The 14,267-nt window shown below is 40.7% G+C and overlaps 1 protein-coding gene across 5 annotated transcripts in view; it reads right to left on the bottom strand.

The window, feature by feature from the left end:
- SLC14A1 (solute carrier family 14 member 1 (Kidd blood group)) overlaps positions 1-14,267 on the bottom strand; it is a 57,076-nt gene that overhangs the window by 30,316 nt on the left and 12,493 nt on the right. For all 5 annotated transcript variants that reach the window (XM_027868965.1, XM_027868968.1, XM_027868967.1 and 2 more), the window contains 2 exons: positions 9,241-9,430; positions 295-423 (listed from right to left, as the gene is read on the bottom strand). In XM_027868965.1, the coding sequence (XP_027724766.1) occupies positions 295-423; positions 9,241-9,430 (319 nt within the window). The remainder of the gene's footprint in view (positions 1-294; positions 424-9,240; positions 9,431-14,267) is intronic.

The raw sequence follows: 14,267 nt of genomic DNA, 5'->3' as shown, positions 1-14,267 counted from the left end.
TTTCTTACTTGTTATTAACACGCTCCAAAAGGAAATGAAATGCATTTAGCAGTATGTGGCATATATTCAGTATACATATATTAATGTGGGATGCTATAACAGAAGAATTTGAGGCTGTGTTTAGAGCATAAATCTGGATTATTCATTTCAGCATTAAGTAGCAGTTGAATTCACTAAATTTTTAGCATGTGACCTCAAATAACCAGTAGCATTAAATGTTAATTTTTTTCAATTGTACGCATGTCCTTGATGCAAATGAAAAAGCATGTTTTTTTAAAAACAGGTTGTACTCACCATGTCATGGACATGACAATCACAGGGAATAGAAGCCACCAGTAATAGTCTCCCTTGTAGGAGAAAAGAGCCATAAGTATTCCTACCAGGGTGGCATTATAGCCGTGAAGCCCAGCTGCAATTGCTGACCTGTAGGAAAGAGGCACTGGACGTGATGGGCTGCAACATGGAGGTTAGACCTGTTCTACTTGACCTCAGAGGACACAACTGTGAGTGATGGGTGAAAGCTAATGATCTAGGTTTGATGCAAGGACATCATCCTACCAATCACAGCCACTCTTTCAGGATTGTTTCAGTTGTGCCTGACTCTTTGTGACTCCATTTGGGCTTTTCTTGGTAAAGATACCTAAGTGGTTTGCAATTTCCTTCTCCAGCTCATTTTACAGATGAGGAAACTGAGGCAAACAACATTATATGACTTGCCCAGTGTCACACAGCTAGAAAGTGTCTAAGGCCAGATTTGAACTCTGGTCTTTCTAACTCCAGGCCTAATGCTCTAACTATTGTACCACCTAGCTGCCTCTCACTTATTATCTGTGTAATCCTGGGTGAGGCACCAGACATACATATTCTGCCATTTTCCTAGTTTCCTCATCTTTAAAAAGAAGAAATTGAACTCAATGGCCTTCAAGATCTCTTCCTACTCTGAATTCTATAATAATGGAATCCCCTTCCCAGGAGGTCTAAAGTAAAGGTTGGATGATCACATATCTGATTTGATATTGAGGGGAGAATCTTTTTCAGGGAGAGGGACCAGATTGTCTCTGAAGGTCTTCCCACTCTGAGTTTTTTCGACATATGCTGATCCTGCAGAGGTGGGATAGCACCATGCATCTATGGAGCACTCTTTACTTCCAAAGCATTTTTCCCTTTATGTTCTCATTTCATACAATCTTAAGGTAACTTTAGTTAAGGTTTCATGGGACCATCATTTAATTCAATCAACATTCACTGTTTCACATATAAAAAATACCATATTCTGTACTGGAAACACAGAGACAAAAATCACACAAGCCCTACAATCAAGCAGCTTACAGTCTAAAGGGGAGAGGTGAGAAGAAGGATAGTAACCAGCTAACTATCAAACAAAGAGAAGAGAAGAGGAGCAAAGAAGTCCAGGTAAAACTGTGACGTTGAAGAGGGCTTTTCATCTGAAGAAAGAGTAGATAGGGAAGACTTTTTGGAAGATGCAGTATTTGAGGTGGACTTTTAAAGAGGAAGGGAATAGAATAAACAAAGGGTGGGATAGGATGAAGGAAAATATAGTTAGTTTTTCACAACATGACTACTATGGAAGTGTTTTGCATGACTACACATGTATAACCTGTATCAAGTTTCTTGCCTTCTCAATGAGGGTGGGTGAGGAGGGAGGGAGAGAATTTGGAACCCAAAGCTTTAAAAACAAATGTTAAAAATTGTTTTTACATGCAACTGGGAAATAAGATACATAGGCAATGGGTTATAGAAATCTATCCTGCCCTGCAGGAAAGTAGAAGAGGAAGAGGATAAGAGAAAGGGGGATGATAGAAGGGAGGGCAGATTAGGAAAAGGGATATTCAGAATGCACGCTGTCTTGCGGTGTGTGTGGCAAGATGGGGAGAAAATTTGGAACTCAACATCTTGTGGAAGTGAATGTTGAAAACTAAAAATAAATAAATTAAAAAGAAAAAAGTTAAAAAAAAGGAAGGGAAAAACTTCAATGGGTGGAAGAAAGGAATCTATTATCAGCATGGGGGAATAAAGGGGAGCAAAGGTATGGAGACAGGTGAGGGCAGGATAAGAATGAGAGGATGGAGTGATTTAGTTAGAGAGGCAGCTGGTGATGCAATGGATAGAGTTCTGGGCTTGGAGTTAGGAAAACCTGAGTTCAAATCTAACTTTGGACAATAACTAGCTGTGTGACTCTGGGGAAGTCACTTAACCTCTTTTTGCCTCAGTTTCCTCAACTGTAAAAAGGAGATAATAATAGCACCTACCTCCCAGGCTTGTTGTGAGGATCAAAGGACATAATAATCGTAAAGCACTTAGCACAGTGCCTGGAACATCTTAAGCACTACATAAATGTTAACTATTAATATTACTACTAATGTTATTGCTTCATTTTCCTCTACTGTAAAGTGGAGATAGTAATAGTATCTATTTGTCAAGGCTGTTATGAGGATCAAATGAGATAATATTTGCAAAAAGCACTTAGCACAGTGCCTGGCATATAGTAGGTGTTAAATAAATGTTTATTCACTTCCCTTCTCATTCCCTTCCCCTGGTTAGGTTGGAATATAGAGTAAATGAAGGGGAGCAATAGTATGAAATATCTGTATTGTCTAAAACCAAATTGGGAGGATCTTGAATGCCAAAGTCAAGAGTTAATGCTTTATTTAAGAGACAACAAGTAGATTCTGAAGGTTTTGGAGCAGAGGAGTGATTGTAACTGTGTGAGAGAAGATTTATCAGGCAGCAGTGTGTTAGGAGCTGTTATGATAGCCTAGGTTAGAAGAGGTGGCAGTTGGAATAGAGAGAAGAGACCAGACAAGAAATATCACTCAAGTTGAAATGGCAGGATGTGACTACTGGTTGAATCATATCAGGTGAGGGAGAGGGAAGAAACAAAGAGGGCTCCAGAATCATAAGCCTTAGTCAATGAGCCTAGGAATGATGGTGACTTGGTCAACAAAAATGGAGACCTTAGGGACAGAAAAGGTTTATGGTAGGGAAAGTGATGAGTCATTTGCATAGAGGTGATAATAAAGCCATAAGAACATATAACATTGCCAAAGAAGAGAATCTGTAGAGAAAAAAGGAGACGGCCTTGGGGATTCTAAAGTTCAAGCAGGAGGAGGATGGGGAGCACAAAAAAAGAATGAGGAGCAATCAGAGAAGTAGGAGAAAGATTGTGAGCATGAAGCATTGTGGAAGCCAAGGGAGGAAAAGGATGATTCACCAAGAGACAAAAAAACCCAAACATAATAAACATGAAAACCCCAAACATAATTAACTTTGGTGATATTTAGGCCATTCATAACGTTGGAGAGACCTGTTTCAGTATAGTATTGTGGCTGGAAGCCAGACTCCAAGGGGCTGACAAATGACTAGCCAATAAGGAAGTGGAGACCATGAGTATGAACTACTCTTGTTTTTAAGTTTGTGAAAAGGAAAAGAAAAATAAGAAGTAATTTCAAGTTATTGCAGGATCAAAAGAAAGGTAGTTTTGTTTTTTGAACACAGGGGAGAACTGATTGTGTCTGTAGGCTGAAGAGAAGTTACACATGTAAGAGGGAATCAATAATAGAGCCAGATAACAGAGAAAATAGAAGGGGAGGGAGTGGAGGACATAGGTAGGCAGGTTAGCTTAAGGAGGAGAGATACCTTTTCCTCTGCAATTAGAAAGAAGGAGATGAGTGATGAGGACATTGAGAGGAACAGGAGTGGAGGAAAAGTGGCTAAGAGAATTCCCTTAGATGGCTCCCAATCTTTTCAGTCAAGTAGGCAACAAGATTTTCTGCTGAGAGTAATTGAGGAACAGATAAAGTTGGGGGTTGAAGAAGAGGAAGGTTTGAAGAGCCTCTCTGGATAATGTGAAAGGTCAACAACATGAGTAAAAGAAATGTTATTCAGCAGCGATTGCCCAACTGAGGTTAGATAATATAAAAGTGTGGTAGGCCTGGTCACTAAAGTTTTATGAGCTCCCCCCAATAGTTTTCAATAGCATTGGAGTAGAAGCAGAAGAGGTAGACAGTAGGGATTTCCCAGGGTTAAGGGTACAGGACAGAAGCAACAGAAGGTTACAGGGGCAAAGGATTCAGAGACAGTGAAAAGGGAATAGTGGGTGCTGATCAAATGATCAAAACTGAGTTGAGAAGTATGTAGGCCTGGAGCAGAGTTGATGTATTGTGAGATTAGGGAGGAACTCAAGTACAGAGGTCATGATAAGGCTGAAGAGCAGGAGTGAAGGAAGAGGGAGAGGAGGAACACAGGAGATTGTGGTTGGAGGGAATTTCAAAGTTCAGGATCATGGAGATTTAACAGTTTCTAGTGATGATGAGGTGTAAGGTAATTCCATCTTCTTGAACAGCTGATGCAGAGTAGAGGTGGAAAGAGCTGGAAGAGTTCATCACACAAATACATAAATAAAATAACAAAAATATATTTCATTTGTTCAATAAATTCATTTCAGTTCAACAAATACTTGTAGAATATAAATTTTTTTTTAAAGAGCATGGTTTTAAAAATAAAAATATACTTATATCTCCATGTATGCTTCTTTCTTCTTATGTTTTTTTTTTGGGTGGGAGGCAATCTTTCTTATTGCTAAAGGGAAGGAAGAATAATGAACAAATTCATGCACTTCTGGTTCTATTTAGTCCTTTCTTCCCAGAGTCAAGTGTTGTGTTTTAAAAAGGACTTCTGCCTTGCTTAGAGATTTTTACTTACGAAAGTATCTTTTTTACAGATAAGAAAGCTAGGTGGCAATGGAGTGCCCAGCATGGAGTCAGAAGAATCATCTTCCTGAGTTCAAATCTGGCCTGACACTTGGTGACCCTGAGCAAGTCACTTAACCTTCTTCACATCAGTTTCCTTATCTACAAAATGACATAGAGAAGGAAATGGAAAACCACTCCAGTATCTCTGCCAAGAAAATCCCAAATGGGGTCACAGAGAGTCAGATTTGACTGAAAATGACTGACACTCTATAGATGGTGGTTCTTTCTGAGGTTCTTTCTGGTTCTAGATCTATAATCCTATGAATATCTCATGCAAAATGTACAACCTGTGAAAGCCATATAACTTCTTACTGCCTTGACCCTTACTTAGCTTGGTACGAAAGAACACAGACTTTGGAGTAAGAAAAATTTAGTTCAGATTCCTACCTTTGACTGTATTTAGGTGACCTTGGGCAAGTCATTTACCTTTTCTGGGCCTCAGTTTCCTCATCTGTAAATGAGGAGGTTGAGAGATGTCCTCTGAGGTCTCTTTCAGCTCTGAATCTATGATCCTAGGACCCATGTGTCTATAGGTACTGATGCTAATGGTTAAAAGAGCTAAGGACCATAGGATCATAGATCCTGAGCTGAAATGGCCTTTAAGGCCATTTAGTCCAATTCACTCATTTAAAAGATGAAGATTTTGAGGTCCAGGGATGTTAAGGGCACAGGTAGTGAGGTCTAGAGGTAGAGTTTGAACCAAGCTTCTTTGATGTCAGAGCTAGTGGTCTTTCCATAAGATACCAAGATCAATCAAATGCATGCAAAGAGCTTTGCAAACCTTAAAGCTCTATAGAAAGGCTATCATTATTATTATTAATTATACCACCTTCTCTGGTAGCCCTTTAAGATCTGCAAAAAGTTTTACGTATGTTAGCTCAGTTGATCCTCATGACAATTTTGTGAGAGGTATATGCAGCAAATACTACTGAAACCATTTTATAGATGAGGAAATTGAGGTACAGAGAGGCTAATGACCTTGCCCAGTCACACAGCCAGTATCAGAGATGGGATTTAAACTCAGGTTTCTCCTGACTTCAAGCCTAGCTCTTCATTGCTCCGAGCTGCTTCCCAAAGAGGGCTGATTGCTGTAGCATTTAGTATGGGAGACTTCTAACTGTATGGTGTATTAAATAAAAAGAAACTAAACCTCATTAAATCAGAATCTGCTATCTGGGAATATGCAATCATACACAGAGGCTCAAGGTTACTGTGCCTTGTGCTCGTAGAAAGAATTTATTAGGAATATTAAGATTTGCTGTTGTTTAGTTGTTTTGGTCACGTCTGACTTTTTGTGACCCCATTTGGGGTTTTCTTGACAAAGATACTGGAGTGGTTTGCCATTTCCTTCTCTGGCTCTTTTTACAGATGAAGAAACGGAGGCAAACAAGGTTAAGTGACTTGCCCAGGATCACACAGCTAGTAAGTGTCTGAGGCCAGATTTGAGCTCATGAAGATGAGTCTTTTGGCCAGCACTCTATTCACTGAGCCCATCTAGCTGCTCCAAAATTAAAAGTAGGAATACACAAACCACAAATATTTAATAAGTACCTAATGTGAAAGCAAGATTATAAAGGATAGTGTTTAAACAAAAAGAGATAACTTTCAAGTCTTTCCATAAGCTCTCTTCTAAGCCTAGAATATACTCCTTCCCCATCTTGGCCATCTACACGAAGCCCTCCCTGATGCCCACCCCAACCTCAGTGGTGTGAGTCCTCTGGCCTCTTCCTCAAATTATTTTGAATTTCAGTATCAGTGTAGTAAAGCTTCAGTTCTGGAGGGCCGACACTATTTCTGTTTCTATCAGGGTGCCCCTGGGCCTCACAGGCAGAATACTAGCTCAAAACAAAGCAAAATAAGTGTTTAATACATACTTGCTGAATTGAATTGAATTCCAGGTGCATAGGCACACGTACAAAAGCCCATGGAAGCAATTGATGTGCTAATTATATATTTGTGTCCATGATTAAGGAGCCTCAGAGCTTGCCCCAAAACCCTGCATTGCCATCAATGACTAGTACAAAATAATATGAAAAGGAGGTAGGCTGCTTGTGTTAGGAAAGGAGGATAAAGATAATGGGTTGGACAGCCCAGGCCCAGAGCTAATGCTTATGAAGTATTCAGTGACTTAGAGCATGTGGGAGGCAAAGGGCTTTCCCTCAGATGACTCTCAATCCTCTCAGTCAAGTAGGCAGAAAGATTTGTTTGCTTAGAGTAGATGAGGAAGAATAGGATTAAATAGGAAGAAATAGGATTAGGTGTTGAAGAAAAGTTTGGAAAGTCTTTCTGGAAAACATGCAAGAAGTCAATAACATATGACTATAAGAAATGTCATTCTGTAGTTATCAGTGTAGAGCATATGTTCTTATCCTGGAGTCCATAAAACGATTCTTTAAAAAATATTTTGATAACCAATATGATCGACTTTCTTTGTAACCCCAATGTAAGACATTTTCTGCATTTAAACACATTGTTCAGAAAAGGGGTCCATAGGTTTCGCCCGGGAGTCCATGATATGGAATAGGTTAAGGACTCTTGACCTAAAGGAAGGCCTTCTTCAGCACTTAGGGTCAGCCCTCTGTAGAAGCTTGACATTGGAACAAGAGACATTAAGGATGAAAAGGCATAGATGGACTTCAACCTGCTTCTGCAGTGAGATGGGTGGGGAGGGGAGGGAAGGATAAAAGGGTACCTGCACCAATAAGATCTCAGATTCTTACAAGTAGACAAGGACTTCCACCTCTACCAGCCTGCTCATTGTTTCCTTGATTCTGGTTTCCGTATGAGTCACAGAATATAGTATGAACTGGAAATGACCTTCCCTATCTATCATTCAGTCCAAGGCTAGGCAATTAGAAGCAACTCAGGAGTTTTTTGAGTACCCTGGAGTGGCTCTTTTAGCCAAAATAAAAGATTATAGATAGATGTATTTCTTATTAAAATGAAACCACTTTGTATATAGTCTTGGAGTTAAGTAGAGTTTAGGCCTACAGCACTCTCACTCCTCTCCCCTCCTAGCCAATGCCCAGAGCACAGAGGATGCCCCACTTGGGCTCCTTCCTCTTAGCTGCAGTCCACATTGCGCTATCTTCCCCCCTCCTTGAAACTTTCCTTTCCTGGGAAGGGGACAATAAGGAATTTGATAAACTCATTATACAAATATACTGAAGAGAAAAGACATCACAGGCCCTATCCATGAATTCCCAGGCTACACATATTCATTCAACAAAGCCCTTCTGGAGATAAGAACTATTCTATTGTGTTAACACTATATTGTACTCTGCTAACAAAATAAAAATGTATAAATATTTGTATAGGAAGAGGATGATATCAGATTTTTTTTTTGCATCAATTAGAACTGTGGGAAGGATACAGGCTCTGAAGTCAGAGGACCTTGGTTCACATCTGCCTTCTGATGCTTATTTCCTATGTAATCTTGGGTAAATCACTTAGCCTCCACGGCCTTCAGATTTCTCAAATGTAAAATGAGGGGGTTAGACTAAATGACCTCTGAGGTCCCCTCCAACTTTCAATATCTGATCCAGGATCAGATGACGTCTACATATGGGGTTACAGAATCATTGATTGTTGCCTTCCCAGGAAGGGACCCTTAGAGGTCATTAATCCTGCCCATTCATCTTTGAGAATATCTATATCTACCTATATGTACACCTATGTGTAAATACAGGCAGGGTATTGTAGCAGATACAGAGTTGACCTTAATATCAGGGAAAGCTGGGTACCAATGCTGTTTCTGATGTATGTTTACTATCTATGGGACCCTGGACAAGTCACAACCGCCCTGATCCTCAATGACCTCATTGGAAAAGTGGAAGGGGAATGGATTAGGTGGTCTTTGAAATCCCTTTAAGCTCTAGATCTATGCTCTCACATATGTAACTATGCTTTACAAAACTTATATTCTGGGGCAGCTAGGCGGCACAGTGGATAGAGCACCGGTCCTGGAGTCAGGAGGACCTGAGTTCAAATCCAGCCTCAGACACATAACACTTACTAGCTGTGTGACCCTGGGCAAGTCACTTAAGCCTGTTGGCCTCAGTTTCCTCATCTGTAAGATGAGCTGGAGAAGGAAATGACAAACCACTCTAGTATCTCTGCCAAGAAAACCCCAAATGGGGTCTGGAATAGTGGGATATGACTGAAACGATTGAACAACAAGCAGCAGTAGAACCCGGGTCTTCTGATTTGAAAGGATTAAAGTTTAAAGGGGCCTCAGAAACGTGAGAAGATCCTACAATTTGGACACAACATCCAATATCTGTGATACAAAGGAAAAATAATACTTTGGACTCAGAGAATTACAATGGATTTTTGAAAATAAAGAATCACTTCATTTAAGGACACATTTGTCATTGTTCCTTCCTGATGGAATTCATCATTCCTCACCAGCACAGAGTTTTAGGGTTGTAGCAAACAAGACGGACAGATCCCAGTGGACGACCCTTACCTGTCTTGACCGAGCAGTAGGGCTGTCAGTGTGGACACTGTATTTCCCAGGCAGCCTGTGAGGGTCAACCAGGGACTCTGGACCAGCAGCCCAGTTATGATGATGATCCCGCTGATGGGGTTATTAATGAACACCACTTGGGATACGCCTCGAAGAATCCAGTCAAGGAACTGAAGCATGACAGGTTTGTCTGAAAGAAGCCAAATGGAAGGAAGATGAGTCATTGCTAAGTACTGAAAGCAAGGGCCTCCATTGATAGAATCTTGGCGGGACAGTGAACTTCAGAGGTAATCTATTCCAACTGGCACTTGAATGGGAGTTCCTTCTATGACATCCTCAGTAAGTGGCCAGTCATCCAGCCTCGTCTTGAACCTCAGTACTTAGGAACCATGTCTTCCGCTCAGCTATCAAAGTGATCTTAGGTCTGACCATGTCACTTCCCTATTTAATAAAGTCCAGTGGCTCCCCATCACCTCCAGGATCAAATGTAAAGTCCTCTGTCATTCCAAGTTTTTCCTAACCTGTCCCCTTCCTACCTTCCCAGTCTTCTACCTTTAATCCCTTACATAAACTCTGTGATTGGGTGACATAGGGCTCCGTGCAGTTCTTTCCATGATATACTCAGTTTCCTGACTCGAGGCATTTTCACTGGCTGTCTCCCATACCTGGAATCCTCTCCCTTCCCATCTTGTCTCCTTGCTTCCCTAGCCTACTTCAAGTCACAACTAAAATCTTATCCTCTGCAAGAAGCCTTTCCTATTTCCCCTTGATGCTGGTGCCTTGCCTCTGTTGATCAAGCTTGTTTGTACGTATGGTGCATTTCTCATTAGATTCTGAGCTCCTCCGGTGCAGGGGCTGTTCTTTGCTTTTTTTTTTTTTTTTTTTTTTGGTAGCCACAGTGTTTAGCATTGTGTCCAGCATATAGTAGGTGCATAATAAGGACAACTAGGTGGTGCAGTGGATAGAGCTCTGGACCTGGAGTTAGGAAGAATCCAACATCAGACACTTACAAGCTGTGTGACCCTAAGCGAGTCACTTAATCCTTTTGGCCTCAGTTTCCTCATCTGTAAAATGATCTGGAGAAGGAAGTGGCAAACTACTCCAGTAATTTTGCCAAGAAAATGGGGTCACAAAGAGTCGGACATGACTGAAACAACATACTCTGAAATGATATACAACTGAAACAAAACAAACTGAAACTGAACAGCAGTAACAGGTGCATGATAAATGCTTGTGGACTGAATAAATCCACTGCTGTCTCTGTGCTGAGTTAACTTCGAGCTGAGGCCTTGCTTGTTTGGAGGAAGGCCCAAGATAGAGCAGATACTTCTTCTCCTTATTGGTCCTCGTTCTGACCTCTGAGGTCAACCAAAAGTGGCAGGTCTGGAAGAACTCTCTTTGAAACCACATTCCCTGAGGCCTTTTTAAAACACCCTGGCAGATGAAATCACAGATATTGGCTGAGCCAGAATCTCCAAAGGGTCTTTAATTGTATTAATCGACAAGTAATTCCCCTTTGCCCAACAATTTCCTTTCTCCTTTTTCTGCTATTTTCTTTTGTCCAAAGCGGAACTGTGTTACTGCAAGGCTGGAAAGATTCTGGATATGGTCTGGAGTGACCCTACTATCTTCAGCCAGTCCTCACTTCTGTAGCCTCTGACTTCTGGTTTCCTTTGGCCTCCACTCAAAGTTCACTGAGATTCTGGGGCATCCTGTGGTGAGGAAGTATCTGAGAAGGAAGGAAGCTGGCCTTGCTCTGGTTTTTGGACAGGGCGGGAGGGTAGGAATGGGAAAGAGGTACGAAGGAGCTTTCTGGAGGAGGCAGCCAGGGTCCTACATAGACTCACAGATCAAGAGCTAGAAGGGATATTTTGTCCAACCCTTTTATTTTACTGATGAGGAAATTGAGACTCAAGAAGGTTAAATGACTGGCACAAGGTCAAATAGGTGACCTTGAATACTACGCGTTGTTGGTGGGATATGAGGTTAGTTTCTCTGACTCTGTAGTTCTGACTCCAGTTTTTTCTGTTGTACTGTGTTTTTCTTCTGTTTCTGAAGGGGCAAAGAAGAGGAGTAAAATCCTTTATAGGATCACAGAATCATAGTCATTTGAGAGCTTAAAGGTTTAGTCCAGGGGTGGGGAAGCTGCAGCCTTGAGGCCACATATGGCTCTCTAGGTCCTCAAGTGTGGCCAAACTTCAATCCAAAAATCACAAACTGTGACATTTGGATTCAGTCAAAGGGCTGCACTTGCAACATCCACTAATGACGGGGAGCTTACTACACCCTGAAAGTATTTTGAATAGTTCTATTTTATTCTGAATTCTGTTTTGAATAGTTCTATTTATTAATATGTTCTTCCATTTTTTTACTTTCTGCTGAGCAAAAATCAATCTCCCTCAAACTTCCAATTTTTGCCCCTAACTCTATCCTCTGGAATGAGCAAAATAAATCAAGGAATCACAGATTCTAAGGAGTGGAAAGAGAATCTGGGGAGGATCTAGTCCACTCTTTACCCATAGGTGGTCGTGGGTGTTCATCTTTCGTTCTTGAAGAGGACCAATGACATCATGAGGATGATGTCTTGACTTGCTCATGAATTGGATTTGAGTGAGGCAGGGCTGTCAAAGCTGTTAGCTTCGCTCTCTCTTCCATAGTCACTGGTATGTGTACATGGCCAGGTGAGTGTACCCTAATATGCCTCCAGCTCCTCCTGCTCTGGTGGGGCAGCTCATTATCTGTACCCTGACAGAGGGAGCACAGTTTTTTCCAGTCTCTGGGGATGTCTGATTGCTACAGCTTCCACTGCCATTATTCTTGCTTCTTTCCTCCACTTCCCATTCTTGTCCTTTCCACCATTTTCGTAAGGGAGGCAGTGTGGTACAGTGGAAAGAGCCTTGGATTTGGAGTTAGAAATCTGAATTTCAATCCTGCCTCTGATCTTTACTATCTATTTGACCTTGACAAAGTCACTTAATTTTCTAGGGCCTCAGTTTCCTTACCTATAAAATGAAGGTGTTGGACTAGATGTCCTCTGAGAACACGTCTGATCCTAGCTCTCTCATGCCTTGTCAGTGGCTCTGGGACAGGAGGAAGAAGGATGTGGTCTTAGTGACTTGGTTGTCTTGCAGCCTGAGACCCTCTTCCGACTTCTCTCCAAGGTACTACCTCACCTGTTTTGCTGGGTGGGGTCCAGGTCCAAATACTGAACATTAACAACACTTGAGTCCAGCTTTTCAACCAGTTTTGACTACCAAACTGCACTCTCATCTAGTCCACATCTTTTCATTTTGTCCACAAGAGCAGCATGAGAGACTTTGTCAAATCCTTTGCTAAAATCTAAGTAAATTACATTTGCAGTATCCTCCAATCTAGGAACCCTGTTCCAAAAGGAAATAAGTTGAGTCTGGCATAACCTGCTCTGGATGAAGTGATCTGGCTCTTTACCATCACTAAATTACTTCTAGATCCTTAGATGGTTCACTAGCTCTAATTATAAATTCTGTATTTTGCTAGGAATTGAGGTCAAACTCACTGGCCTAGGCAGACTCCGCTGTCTTCCATTTTTTGAAAATCAGGGCAACACTTGCACCTTTCCAAGCCTGGAGTATTGGCCCAGCTCTTTACGATCTCTCACTGTGGTTACCATTCACATTTGCCAGGTCTTTAAATATCCTGGTTCATCTGGACCAGGTGACTTAAACTTATCAAGAGTAGCTAGTTGTCCTCTTACAATCTCTTTACTTATCTAGGGTGTTAATACCCTATTAGCCATTTTCTTCTGTCCTTTACAGTCCAAAGATCATTCTCCTTTGAAGAGAAAACAGAATCACAATAGTAAAACTGTTCTGCCATCTCTCTCACCCATTATCATAATTCTTTCCCCTCCCAGATCTTGGGTTCTCTCAATTTTTTGATCCTCCTGCAATATAGGTTTAAGATCCTTTTTGGTGCCCTTAGCTTTCCTTGCCAGCCTCAGCATTTTCTGAGACTTAGCATTTCTAAAATGCTCTTGTAGTCATTGATAGCTCTTCTACCTTAAAAAATTTTTTATTAACAAAGATAAATTGTTCCTCCATCTTTAGAAGGATGATATTAACACAATGATGTCAAGAAATCATTAGTTGCTTTGCTTTTGGCATAGAGACTTCCAGAAGATGTATATTGATAATTAAGTTCCCCAATGCTGTTTTATCATAGCCCAGTGGCAAACTTGTGATTTACTTCCTGAATTCATCTTTTTCCTCTTTCTGTCTAGGTGGTCTGTAGCTTACCTCAAAGACAATATTACTTCTGCTTCTGACTCCACTGATTTTCACCCAAATATTCTCCGCCATGCTATTCTCCCCTAGTTCTTGGATTTCCTCCCATGAGTATATCTTAATCTATGATATAATTCTACCCTTCTTTTTATTTATCTGGTTCTTTTGAATAAGGTAAATCTTTCCAAAGTCATATTCCCATTATACATCTTATTCCATCAATTGGCAATGATACCTATGAGGTTTAATTTGATTTTATGTGTGTATGTTAGGACATTTAATTAATTTTGTTTACCTATAGTTAATACCTCTTTTATGTGACAATCTTTCAAATACGTAGAAATAGAAAAGTGTTATTACTTGACAAAAAATATTTCTTCAAAATTACCAGTGATCCTTTAATGGCCAAATCTGATGGTCTTTTTAAAGTCCTCATCCTTACTGACCTATCTGCTGTATTTGGTGCTGCTGATCTCCTTCTCTTCCTGTGTAGTCTATCCTCTCAGTGTGTTTTTGATAACATTCTATCTAGGTTTTCCTCCTACCTATCTTTTTCAATTTTTTTTTTCTGGTTCATTATCCTGAGTTTGACCTTTCATAGGCTCTGGCCTAGGCCCCCTTTTCTTCTTTCTTTACACTTTCTTGGTGACTTATAACTCCCATAGCTTTAATAATCTTTGCTATGACAATGACTTCCACATCTATATATCTAACCCCAGTCAAGTGCATGAAGTACATGAAATATGTGAAATATCTGGAAGGTGG

This window comes from Vombatus ursinus, unplaced genomic scaffold, assembly GCF_900497805.2.
Source record: "Vombatus ursinus unplaced genomic scaffold, bare-nosed wombat genome assembly UNPS02014791.1, whole genome shotgun sequence".
In the NCBI taxonomy this organism is placed as follows: Eukaryota; Metazoa; Chordata; class Mammalia; order Diprotodontia; family Vombatidae; genus Vombatus; species Vombatus ursinus.
The sequence above is the reverse complement of the archived record's forward strand: the minus strand, read 5'-3'. Positions and strand labels throughout refer to the sequence as shown.